The sequence below is a fragment of the Symphodus melops genome, assembly GCF_947650265.1.
Source record: "Symphodus melops genome assembly, chromosome: 10".
Lineage (NCBI taxonomy): Eukaryota > Metazoa > Chordata > Actinopteri > Labriformes > Labridae > Symphodus > Symphodus melops.
The window spans coordinates 24,996,769-25,010,284 of NC_136700.1; the positions used below are offsets into that span (position 1 = coordinate 24,996,769).

At 49.0% G+C, this 13,516-nt stretch overlaps 1 protein-coding gene across 1 annotated transcript; it reads right to left on the reverse strand.

Annotated features, from left to right (window-relative positions):
* Positions 1–473: 473 nt before the first annotated feature.
* On the reverse strand, positions 474–13,172 carry cep164 (centrosomal protein 164). The gene is given in 27 exon segments (XM_079353798.1): positions 474–696; positions 781–900; positions 1,055–1,127; positions 1,225–1,611; positions 1,703–1,802; positions 1,928–2,060; positions 2,245–2,421; positions 2,715–2,974; positions 3,063–3,131; positions 3,212–3,295; positions 3,924–4,067; positions 4,160–4,282; positions 4,389–4,463; positions 4,819–5,014; positions 5,283–5,414; positions 5,522–6,016; positions 6,257–6,360; positions 6,445–6,498; positions 7,203–8,246; positions 10,103–10,207; positions 10,417–10,497; positions 10,590–10,755; positions 10,757–10,956; positions 11,171–11,387; positions 11,697–11,808; positions 12,597–12,680; positions 12,970–13,172. Coding segments are annotated over 26 exon segments (4,827 nt in total). The 5' UTR covers positions 12,676–12,680; positions 12,970–13,172; the 3' UTR covers positions 474–599.
* Between the last annotated feature and the right edge of the window lie 344 nt (positions 13,173–13,516).

Consider the following 13,516-nt stretch of genomic DNA (forward strand, 5'->3'; position numbering starts at 1 on the left):
GCATGTTGTGATGGACGTAATAAGTCCTCAGCCGTCATCTCGTCCTCCAATCACAGCAGAGCATTACCGGCTTTCCTTCTCTCTTCAAAGACAGCGCTGAATGAAGGACAGGACTCGTGTGTGTGTGTGTGTGTGTGTGTGTGTGTGTGTGCGTGCGTGCGTGCGTGCGTGCGTGCGTGCGTGCGTGCGTGCGTGTGTGTGCGTGCGTGCGGCCTGTTAAGTTGTGCCTTCTTGTTTTCTTCTTGCAGGTTGGTGTGGTTGGTAGCTGTGGCTTTCATCAGTCTGACTGGGAGCACTGGGCCCGCTGCTGGTGGTCATTATAAAAGCTGTCACCTCAGTCTACTGAGGGAGACTCTTTACATGCTACCTGTTTTGTTACTTTGGCTTTCCTCATCATCCGACACATGCACAATACACACCCACACACACACCCACTCGCTTACACTGTTGATAATACTGACATCCACACTTCATTCCTTTTGTAGTTGAATTCATGATTTTTTTGTAAATAAATGGGTTAATCGAGCGTCTCTCCCGAGCCGGTCATGATAGTGTAAACAGTCGCAGTCTGTCATCACTGGGCGCAGTGTGCCGCGCCCTCAGTAGTGGTACACTCTGATCTGGTTGTTGTCGTCCAGGCCCAGCTGGAGCAGGCCGCTCTTAGTGGAAGGAGGCTGAAAGCGAGTGAAGAGAGGTCTGAAAGGTTGGTTAAAGACAACACGAGGATCCAGGCTTCTACAGAACTATGCACAGTCGTCAGGAATGGAAACACAAGGATACATGCTGGTGTCTTTCTTGCGCATCTCCAGCCACCTTTTGTTGCCGTCAATCAGCCCCTGCAGCCTCTGACTGTCCACCTCTGCTGCATTCTGCACCGTCCGCAGGCTGCGGCCGAGTTCACTGGGATCAACATGAACACACACGTTATCAAGACTGGAGGAGGTGATGTAAAACAGCAGTGTGTGTGTGTGTGTGTGTGTGTGTGTGTGTGTGTGTGTGTGTGTGTGTGTGTGTGCTGAGGTGGTAGCATAACTGAAGGTGTATTGTAGGCTACCTTGCAGGAGTGTACGCCGAGTACGCAGAGGTCGGCCTCAAGGTGCTGGAGGAGATCGGGTCCATAGCTGCCCCTGCAGAACAGAACAGATTAATGGGATTAACTACAGAGTCCACGGCTCCTTCAATCTTTCTAAAATAAACAAAAAGATGACTTGTCTGTTTCCGTACTGGGGAATATTTGGCTCCATCGCCTGTTGATGGGGTCCTCAGATGCCCTCAGCCCACTGCTGATGGGAGTACTGAAGAGAGGGGCGGCTGCAGCGGGGCCTTGGGGAGCCCAGGCCCAGGGCGGCTCTGAGAGCTGAGCCAAAGAGCCGGGGCCGGAAATGTGCACCTGGGGCATGACTGGGGCGGAGGTGGAGACGTTGGAGGTAGGTGCTGCTGCAGCGGGGTGAGGGTGAGACAGCGGAGGAGGGAAAGCTGTGAAAGGTGTGGCGATGCTCTGACCCTGAGCAAGTGAACCCAAAGCACCCAGGACGGAGTTCAGCTGGCCTGAGATCTGCTGCAGGGACTCTGCTAACTCCTGGACTTTGTCCGGGACAGTGGGATGAGCTCCTAATGAGAGGGCGAGGACAACCTGACGTGGGTATCACTGGAGGATATAATAATCACTGAACAAATGATCCTGAAAGGTAAAATGTGTCACCTGTCCCGTCTGCTGGATCAACAGTGCTGGCGTCTGATTCGCTCACGTCAAAGGTCACTTTTCTTTCTCCTGCCAGCCGTGACAAATTCTCAAACAGTGGCTGAATGAAGAAAGCAACATGACAAAGTGAAGTTAATATGATTTTCCTCTACGCCTGATACAGTTTCTGCTCGTTGTCTTATTTTGGTAAATAAAGCTCTGGGGGTGAGTCCCATCCCTCCCTACCTGTTGGAGGTCTGGGTCCTCAGAGGAGCTGGTCTGGGCCGCCTGTCTCTCCATCAGCCAGCTGCTCGCCTGCTCAAAGAAGAGTTTGGTTTTTTGGATGGATGCTCCGTTTGAGGAGATGTAGCGTCTGAACCTGGATACATCGACGGGGGAGATAAGGGGCGGGGTTTAATACCCGACATTCAAGAGAAAGAGAAGAAAAAGGATCTTCACAACTTTATAAAAATGTAACAATGACAGGCCAGCTGTGAAGTGTTTGTGAGCTCCCCTAGAGTTCAGCACCTGGCCTTGGTATGATCTATTCTCTTCCCACTTACTCGTCCATGCTGCTTTGGCTGCCGGGCAGAGGGGAGAGAGGGGGGTCATTGAGGTCTTCTACATGTAGCGGTGAGTCCTTCCTGCCATTGGAGGGCGCTGTGACCTCTGCCTTCTCGCTGTCTTGTCTTGGTTCTGGTCTGGTTGAGGTACTCCCTCCTTCCCTTTGTTCAAGCTCACTAATTTAAAAAAAAAAAAAAAATCATAATCTTTGAAGGCCGTTTTGGACGCCCCTGGGTTTGCCAGATATGAGAGCAGATATCAGGTCAACAGGTGTTGCAGCGATGGAAGGGGGGGGGGGGTGTTAGACTGCAGTACCCATTTTAAACACTAGGGTCGCTCCTTTAACAAACATTTAAGAAACCTTTCCATCTTTATACATCACTGTGGCAGAATAGATTTTTTTTTTTTTTTTTTACTCAACCCTGAGTAAAAAACTTTAGTTAATGGAAATCCAGAAAGGAAACAATACCCAATCCTGCGACTGAGATGGTCACATCTCTCCTGCAGCAGCGCCACCTTGCTCTCCAGTCGCTCCTTCTCCTCCTTGGCCTTCCTTCTCTCTTCCCTGGCTTTGTCCCTCTCCTCCCTCAGCCTCTCTTTCTCCTCCTCGGCCTCACTTCTCTCCTCCCTCGCTCTCAGCAGAAGTTCCCTGGCCTGGTTCTTCTCCTCTCTCGTCCTCTTCAGCTCCTCCTTCAGCTGCTCTCTCTCCTGGATCAGCTGTGGTAAAGCCTGGAGACACACACGAGTGAGGACATGACGGGCGGGTTAGAGGATGTGGTCTCTGTTGTTGTCACGAGGATAAAGTGAAATGATCCACCTCTAGCTGGCTGTTCAACTCGTCCTCCTCCTCCGCTAACGTCTTCCTTCTCCTCTTCAGATCTGCAGCCTGATCAGAGACGGACATCTTTAGTCCGTGAGGTTGAGCTGAGTGTGTCGGTGAATCACAGAACATAAAGCATGCGTCACCTTTGTCTGCTGCATGGCCTCCTGGTTCTTCAGCTCTTTGGTTCTTAGCTCCACCTGATCTACGAGATCCTGCAGCTGTGACTCCTAACAGAAGAAACCTCTGTCTGAAATCATGACGTGTTTTAGATCATGCTCACACTCATGTTAGAGGCTGCTGTGTAAGGAGTTATTCTATTCATACACATCAACACCAAGCTGGCAAAGTAGGCGGAGCCACTTGGGGTTACTCGTGTAGCCCGAGGACACATCGGAAACGTGGCACAAAGCGGCGTTCACCTCCACTATGCTGACAGTTCGAGACAGTTTATGAACAGCTTCATGAATCCAACATCGTCACCTTAAGGCCCCGTGTCCAAGCGCTGGCTGTGCTTCTGATTGGTTTGTTTAAAAAATAAAAAATAAAAAGCGCCGGGTGACGTCTGCAGCGCCTTTTTTGAAAAGTTGAAATATTTTTTGAATTGAGCCGCTCGGAGCAGAGCGCTCGTTAAAAAAAAGACAGCGGGTGCTGCCCTTTTCATCCAGGTGGCAAACGCTCTCTACCCCGTTAATAAAACAACAAGAGGCTGACGCTGAGAAGAAAAACATTAAAGTGGACACGGAGCCTTATTCTGAAACCAGTGGAAGAAGCGCAGTGATTATAACGTAGAAGGAAGGAGTCATGTGACCAGCAGCACGAGTTATGAGAGCAGTAAGTGCGCCCGTCGGGTGTCACCTTGCGGGAGTGTGTCAGCTCCATCTTCTGTATGTGTGAGTTGAGCTGCAGGCGGAGCTTCTCCAGCTGGACTGCGTGCGTGGCCTTGAGCTGCTCCTTGTCCTCCTGCAGAGTGGAGAGCAAGCGCTCCTTCTGAAGAGTCTCCTGGGGAACACCGTCATGTGACCACACGTGTGTTTAATTTGATAAGAATGAACAACGATCTCTATAACCCCCCCCTGTTTTAACAGTCTTACTTCATCTCGGTATTTCTCTCTGATGAGGTTCATCTCCCGCCTGTGCTCGTCCCTCAGCTGCTCCAGCTTCCTCTCGTGATCCCGCTGCACTTCGTCCCGCACTTCCTGAAGAACGTCGGCCAGCTGGACAGAGCGAAAGTCACGTCAAAGCAAAGTTACGATGAGCTCAGCGTTTTCTAAAGACCTCAAGGCGGTGATCACGATGAGGATGTCAGCTGTGTCCTCGAACCTCTCGGTGGTACTCTGCCAGCTGCTTCTCAGGTCTGGTACTCACGAGCTCCCTCCTGCGCTCTGTGACTTTAACCTTTGTACAGAGAGAAACAGAACAAAACCAGGCGTTATTCTGTGTCCCTCAGGTCCGCTGCCTTCATGTGTCAACAACATAGAGCACATTTAAAGATGGAGCAGCTTGTTCCTTAAAGAACAACACAAAGACTGCTGAGTCCTCTGACTGGACTTTCTGTTTAGGTTGACTCGGGACGTTTCTGTGCGGTGAAGCTGGTGTGTTTCCTCCAGCCAATGAGTGCTTCCTGTTGGACAGGCAGGTGACCAACACTGACAAAAAACGCTCTGAAATCAAACTCTTAAGCTGTTTTCTTTATGAGTGTCGTAGAGGCAGTCGTGCAAACAAAATAAAAGCCCCTGATCATCTCCGTCACCTCCTGTTTCAGGGAGCTCAGTTTCTCCTCCCTCTCCTCCTGGAGCCTCCTCTTCTCCGCCTGCAGGTCCTCCTCCATCTCTGCCTCCAAACGCTCAACCTCCCTCCTCTTCTGGGCCTCCAGTTTATCTCGCTGCGCTGCTCGCTCTTCGTCCACAGTGAGGCGCAATTCCTTCAGCTTGACGTGGCTCTCCTCCCTGAGCACAGGAAACCACACATGAGCGTTATCACGTCTTTTCAGAGACCATTAATATATCGACAATTTAACATTACACGGTCATCAATCACAAAACTCCTGAAAAACTCCTGTGATAGGTGCACGACCACAGTGTGCACCACTATCCCCGAGCGTGAGGTGTGTGTGTGTGTGTTCACTGTCAGGGTTTTTAAAATGCATACTCTCACATGCAGGTACATTGAATTGTCAAGCGAAAAGCTGGCGCATGTGCCGATGAGATCACCGACCTGAGCCTCTGCTGCTGCCTCTCCCTCTCCCCCTCCACAGACGCTCGGGTCTCCTCCAGCATCTGCTCGGACTCCTCCGTCAGCCTGGCCTCTTCCTCGCCTCGCTTAGAGAGGAGATGCTGCCGCAGAGCCCTGCAGGGGTACAACAAACCGTTCATGAAGGAGTCCTCCATTCAGAGTGCGGAGAGGTGAGATGATGTGAAGGGGGTTGTAATTTAAAGATCACTCTCTTTCCCTACCTCAGTCTTTCTTCACTCTCTTCCTTCAGCTGCATCACTTCCTTCTCTTCCTCTCTCCTCAGCTCCTCGCGCAGAAGCTGGATTCTTTTCTCCTTCATGGTGAACATTTCCTCCTCCTCCTCCTCCTCCGAGTCTCGATCAGCCCTCCTCCTCTCCCTCTCCTTTCCTCCCGTCCTCTCTCTGAGGCGCCTCTCTTCCTTCTTCCTCTCCTCCTCCTCCTCCTCTCTGCTCTCTCTGTGGCGTCGGCCGAGCTCCTCGTCCGGATGGCTCTCTTGGTTCTGTTCTGATTGGGAGTCTTCCCGTTGGGTGTGTGAAGCGCGGACCAGTCGACCCCTTGACGTTTCAGGCCTCAGAAACCGCGGATGTGTGTCGAGGTCGTCCTTTCTCAGACGTTGGAGCTCGGCGCTTTGCTCTGAGTGCGACGAGTGTGAGAGGGACGGCGAAGGGCTGGACTGGTGGAGCACCAGTCGGTCAATATTCTTCGCCGTCTTCAAACTAGTTGGGGAAAAAAAGGAGGCGCGGTCAAACACACCTGATCAATTTGATCAATGTGTGTGCATATATATCCACTGCTTTCTTTTTTATAATGTTCCTGTGTGTTCAGTCTAAAGATCATGGATCATCATTTGTAAGTGACCATCTCAAAGAGGAACACACAGGCTAATGGGGTGTTTGGGTTAGATGAGATTATCAGATTGTGCTCTGAAGAAAAGGGGAGGTCAGCGAGTGTTTCACCTTTCGTCTGCCTTCCTCGTGTTTCCCGCCCTCTCCTCTTCCTCCTTGTAATCTTTCTCCAGTGGACTAACAGTACCGGACAAGTCCAGAATCTTCTCTGACAGCTTGAGAAAAAAACATAAAGCAGGTTGAAGATAAACAGACGAAGGAATGAAGGAAGACGTGACGGGAGCGTCGGGTTGGAGTACCTTTCCGTCTGTGGAGGACGAAGCCTCGTCGGCGTTCTTCCTGACCTCCGACTCCTGCGAACATCACACACAGACACCATGAGACGTCAGGCGACAGACACACTCATGCACGTGAACACATCCACACTCAACACTGAAGCGTGCGGCCTTTCACAAGGAGTCACACAAACACAGCACGAACACCTGCAGACTTAAACACAGCGGCAAGATGGCGGGCAAGGAAGCATTCAAGCACTTTGAATAAGTGATGGTGGACTCTGAACACGGGCCGGAGGTCAGAGCTTTGCGTTTGGACAAAGCAGATGGGAAGAGCTCTATGACGTCCAGAAGGAAGGAAGCGAGGACAGAATCCAGACTGGTGAAAACACAGAGCATAGAAAATACAGCATACAAAATGTAGTGAATAAGAGGGAGAATATGGAGGAGCTGAATTTAAAGTGGACGTTGAGTATTTCTCGCCGGATTTATGAAACTATAATGAGACTCTTTCTCATGATAAAATGTGCTTACATGCGAAGAAAGCCTGGATTTCATAGAGCCCTACATGAAACTACAAAAAGCCGGGAATGGTGGGAAGAAAAAAAAAAAAAGGATCAAGACTTTTCAATCCAGTCCTCAGGGGCTCATGTAGATCTTTCCAGGTGCAGCCCCTAAGGCAGTGGATTCTGGGTACTACATGCACACAGCAGGCAGGACCAGGGTTGGGGTCGGGTCGTGAACGCGGGGTGTGAGCACACAGAGCCAACACCGAACCGTACCTCTGCTTGAACGGGGCATTTATCGGCCACATCCTCCGTCGAGCCAGCGAGAGTTTTTCTTTCCTGTTCAAGAGTTCTAAGGTCGCTCAGCATCGGTGGCGCCCGACGCTTCCCATCCTCAAAAACCTCCACTTCCTCCTCGCTCTCTGATACAGTTGCGGGCTTCTGGGCGTCTGATTCCTCACCCACCTCTGACCCCTCTGTGTCTGCTCTCTCGCTGTGCGCAGACCTGTCGTTCAGCTCCCCGTCGCTCTCCGTCAGCTTCCTCTGGCTCAGGGAGCATCTCTGCAAAGCCTCCGCGCTCTCACTCTCCTCCTCCTCCTCTTCCTCCTTTTCCTTTCCTTGCTCCCTTGTGCTACAAATCTCTACCTCCTCTTCCTCAGCCTCCTTCTGCCTTTCCTCGTCTCCTACCCGTCTCTCACTCTCCTCTCTCTCTTTGCTGTCTTCCCCCTCCTCCCCACTGCCTCCATCTTCACCACGTTTCTCCACATCTTCATCACTGCCTCTCTCAGATGAGAGTTTTTTTACGTCTTCTTGCACCTCCTCGTCTTCCTTTTCTCCACCTTTGGTCACATCTTGTTTGCTTTTGATGCAACTTTCTACGTCCTCGTCGCTCTGATTTTCCTCTCTCTCACCAGGCTTCTGGCTCGCACTGTTGCTACCGACATCATCACATTCCTCTTCGACCTCATCGCTCTCTTTCTCGTTCGCCGCTTCTTTTTTGCTGGCTACGAACCCTTCACTCTCCTCCTGCTCTTCCTCCATCTCATCCCCCTCCTCTTTGCTTTTTCTCTCATCTCGCGCTTCGTCTTTCTCCTCTGCTCCTCCTCCGCCTTCATCTTCTCCGCTCTCGCGCTGCACTTCCTCGTCTTCCACCTCTCCTGCCTCCTGCACCTCCTCTGCTGCCTCACTTAACTCCTCTGCTTCCTCGTGCTGGGCAGATTGTTCAGGCACAGGGCTGGTATGAGCCGGCCTGTCCTCGACGACGTGGTTTCTGCTGCCAGCCAGTGAGGACAGACGGAGGTCGCGGCCCCTCACAGAGTCCTTGTTGTGGAGGGGAATAGGTAGAACAGGCCGTCCAATCCGAAACAAGAGGCACAAAGGAAGGCGTGCAGAGACACAGGGGAGATAAAAGAATGGAGGGTGGCAGGTGAGGGAGGGAGGTTTAGAAAAAGATTGTGATTTTTTCTTGGGGGGGGGGGGTGTTACAGAATTCATGCACAACAAAAGTCAAATCATGCATTTTAAGGAAAACAACGTAGCCCTTTCACACATGTCCTGCAAACTTCCTGAAATGTTCAGGTTGAGCTTCATGTGTGAATTTTCACCCATACTTGATTTGGACTCGTTCCTGCCACCCTCCTGATAAACTTTCTGCACGCAGTCCGGCTGAGCCACTTCATGGACACAACAGGGGAAAATTCAAATCTGGAAAATCCACCTTAAGCCAATGGGAGGGGGGCGATGACGTTTATATTCTGCAACCTTTGCAGAGCTGGATTTTTCTTTGTGCATGCGCTTTGAGATCACCCTTTTCTGCTCACCAATAAGTTTTCTTACAATCATTAAAGTGTGATATCATCATAGCAGCACTGCGTCGCACCGTCGACCACCTGGGATATGTTGTAACCAGATAAGATCTTTATGAAAAATGAAGACACAGAAGGACGCAGAGCCTGTCCAGCGAGCTGCAGCCTCTGGCGGAGGAACAGGAACCAGATCTGGTTCTGTGTCATGTTTTTGGACATGAATCCAAATACATTTTACAGCGAGGACTGCAGCTTCCTCTCCATGAACTCTTTTTTTCTAATCTCTTTTCAGTCGTGCATGTTTGAAAAGGGCTTCATGTCTGACAACCAACACTTAAACCACAAATACACCAGGCAAACAAACACGTACAGAAAGCGTGTCAGCATGGAAAAATGTTCAACTGTTTTTCAAAGTAAAGCTCAAACACAGACACGAGAGAAGGTCGGATAAATATGACTTTTCTGTTTTTCAAAAGCCAAAATGTGCAGAAGAAGAATACTGAATACTTACACATTACAACCTTGAACTCGCCCGGATGTGATGTGGAGTATTATTTTACAACAAACAGACAAATGCTTTGCCAGCTTTCATGAATCAGGTCGGTTGACTGTAGGAGCTGAATTTGGTTGGGAGTTAATGTTACTCAAACGGTGATATGAGGGTTTGCACTGATTCATGCCGCTGACTTTCAGACGGCAAAGCAGTAACAGCGACAGTAGGACGACAGCAGGACAAACAGGAAGACGCAGTAACAGCCGCGGCCGTAGGACAAGTCCCAGCAGCACAGCAGCTGCGTGGACAAATCCCGGATCACGGGTCCGAGGTGAGAGGTTTAAAGGTGAAGATGTCACAGAAGAAAGAGAGAAGTAATAACAGATGGTTTAGAATCACAGTCAGATGGAACAACAACAACAAAGTCCACTGTGGCAGTGATAGACTAAGAATGATCCGGATCTGTCACCCCCCCCCCCCCTCTCTAGAGTGGATGCTCACACAGCTCTGCATGTGGTGGACACTGTAGCTTCAGTGTTTAGCCAGCTCTGCATGTGGTGGACACTGTAGCTTCAGTGTTTAGCCAGCTCTGCATGGGTCTGTAAAGCTTTCTGCGTTCTAACCTCTCTCCATGTTTCAAAAGCATCTCCAACATTGATCCTAGTTTGAGCAGCTTTCTGCTGCTGGAGCTTATTAGAAACATGCAGAGGCTTTTTAGCTCGGGTACAATCACTTCTATCTGAAGCAGTTCCACTGCCAGCGTGTACAGGTAACATTAATGTCGGAGACAGCGAGGAACACGAGGAAACAAAGCTGTGAGCTTGTCGAGAGGGGGGTTCTGTGTGTGTGTGTGTGTGTGTGTGTGTGGGGAGCTTCACCTGTTGGGATGGGGGTTCAGGGCTGTGGTCCCCAGAGAGGGCCAAGTCCTGCAGCTCTGGCTCGGTCCTCTCCTCTGCTGGAGCTCCACCACTGTCTTCACTGTCCTGTAGAGAGAACACAAACACACACACACACGAAAATGTTCATTCTCCACAGAACAGAACAAACATGCCATAAACCTGTACCTGAGTTTAATATGGAATCGAATATATTGATACACATCTGCTAAGTTATTTCATACAAGTGTATCTTATCATTATGAAAACAGCAGTAAACGAGCTGCTCTGAAGCTAAAGCTAAAGGCTCCTTCTACCTCATACTGTAGGCCTCCTCCAAGGGCATCCAGGTCCAGATGAAGGTTCTTCAATAACCGGTTTGAAACTCCAAGACTTGGCTGAAAAAGGTGACAACGTCTGGTTCATCAGAGGACACAAAGTGCACACATTCACAGAACTAGAAATCCATCATGTTACTTTTTGTTTGTACCTCTGCGTCAGAGATTTTCTCCTCGTCTTCGTCGTCATCAAAGCCGGACAGAGCGAGGGACACTCTCTCCTCGTGCCTGCCGCCCAGAACACTGGACGCTCCGCCGCTCCGTGGAGCCTGGAAGACAAAGACATGTAACAGCAAGGAGACAGAAAAAGGTTTGGGAGACGGTACATTTCAGGAGGGGATCACGTGGTCGTACCCCGAGAGACGTCTTCAAGGGAACCAGTCCCCCAGAGGTGCCAAGGGACCGCCGCAGGGCAGGAGCAGAACCCGAGAGTGGACTTGAACCGGGGGCATCCAAACCTCTGAGAGGAGCCAGACTGCCCAGAGGGGATGAGAGGGGGGCTAAGGTCGAACTCAGAGTCTGCAGAAAGAGAGACACACACAATCTTTACTGAGAAGGTTCTGGAGAACCTGACCATGACTTGTTGATTATCAGAATCGGAGATACTTTACTATTCGGTCGTTACCGTTGCTCTTAAAGAAAATACGGTAGTAAGGAATATAGAAATAATTCAAGATGTGAAAATAGAATAATGGGGTTGATATTTAATTGTATTCAATTAATCAGCACTGACACCCGGAGTCTTGAGCAGCTCCTTCTTCTTTTTCTCCTTCTTTTCTTTCTTCTTCTTCTTCTCCTTCTTCACAACCGAGCCCCCGACAGCCACGCTCAGCTGGGTGCGTTCGCGCTCCTGGACCACCAGGCGGCGATAATGCTCATCGCAGGGGTGATCCCAGGTCGACTGGCCGGAGGAGAAGTTGAAATAGTAGATGTCCCCCGTCACATCCTGGCTGTGGGAGAGCAAGGGCAGAGGAGAGGAGATGGTGAAGTTTAACCCCTCCAAAAGACACCAAGTAAGCGACCAACCTGCTGTGTGGTGGACGGTCATCGATGCACCAACTGTATAATTCCATCCATGAACATCATAAATAACTCCTCAAAGATTTGGTAGTTTAATCCATAAAGCAACCAGCAGCTGACATCAACTAGAGCGTTAAAAAACGTGTGTTATATCCTGCTTCAGATTCAAGACGACCTGAGGTCAAGGGGGTTTTCTGTTGACGCCGTGCCACCTCCCTCCCTCCCTCCATCTTACTTACCAGGGCTTCCACTCTTGAGGCATCGGGGCAACAATGCCTTCCCTCGCCAGCCACAGCAGCTCCGGCTCAGTCTCAGGATCAATACCAATCTCTCTTGCATACTCTTGAATTTCTACTCAGAGAAAGACAAAGAGCGATATCAGATTCTCACCTCTTTCCTTTCACTTCGACACAATTTCCCCACATTAACCTTGAAGTGTTACAGAGGTCTGTTTAACCTGAGTGACAATAAACCTTTCAGGAGGAAGCCACCCTGAATAACTCATTTGGCATCAATTAATCTAGGGGTAGATGATCGTCAGCTGGAGCTTCATCTGACTGTGTCAACATGTTGCTAAAGTATGCCTATATATTACACCCTGACCTCCATTTTATTCAATGCAAAAGCTCATATTTCATTGGACAAGAGGCGTTCTCTGAGTGACATCATGTATCCATCCTCTGAACTCTGAAAAAATTTATCTGATGTAGATTTGGACTTTTTTATCATTACTAATAAGATTCATAGGCGATCAACAAAGGATGCGTCTCACATCCGCTCAACGTCTGCAGTGTGTTGCTGAAGCATTTCACTCCTATCTCTTAATGCAATAATAATGTTATAAGATGTCACCTGATCTTATTTGTATTTTTATTTTTATTTGATTTGCATTGCAATGATAACTTATGCTTCGATGATCATCTTATTTTATCTTATTTGTTTAAACTTGGGTGCAGGTTGCTCCATGACGACACCTCAGGACTTCTATCAAATCACAACACACTCACTTTCTTGAGCTTTATTAAGGCCAGTGTTAAGACTAACCAGGACATCACTCCCTCACGTGACATCTTGCTTAAATAACGATACTATCGCGATACAGTGTGTGACCTTAACTAAAACAAATCCATCATGTGTACCTTGTTCAGAGGGGATGTAGTTCTCATCACAGTCCTCCTCCAGGATCAGCTGGTCTCCTATCAGAGCGGCTGCAGTCATTGTTTCTGCAGATTTAACATAGACACACACACACACACACACACACACACACACACACACACACACACACTTTATAGCTAGGCTTGCCGTTTCTATGGCAACCTGACGAAGCCAGGGTTAATTATAAAGTAAATTCAGAAGCAGTGCATCAGTAAAGACCTAACACGGTTCGATAAACACATCAAATAAAGACATTGTAAGGACAAAAAAACGGTGAACTAAGACTCACTAAGCTAGCATCTGAGCTAGCTGGGCGCGAGGAGAAGTAGTTTGAAAGAGCTTGTGTGATTTTACCTTTTTCACTTTGGTCCGTTTTCCGGTCAGAAATTAGCCTTATTGCCCAACGGCAACGATATATGTTATTTTGAGACACTCATTTATGTGTAAAAGGGCAGAAATGCGAATATTAACATTACTGACAACATCTCCAAGGACGCTTGCATGGTTTCCTGTTGACGATGGAAACGTGGCTCTGATTGGCTGAGCTACAAGAGGCGTTCACGGAACCTCGTAACACTCCGCTTCTACTTCTTCTTGTTCGTTTATATGTATGTGTGTGTGTGTGTGTGTGTGTATATATATATATATATATATATAGAGAGAGAGAGAGAGAGAACAGAGTTATTATTTTACTTATTTTCATGCAGAGATTCATCATTGTGTTACAGCATGACAACAATGACCTCCTTTGTCCACAGGTGGAGAAGAGATGTTGCCTCTCCTTGTTATTATTACATGTGGCTTTAACCATCTGTTTACATATTAAAGGGTTATTCAGTGGTATCAGAAGCTTAAAGTGGGGTTGGGGCTATGGGGCGTGTGTCCTTGGCATGCAGGGAAG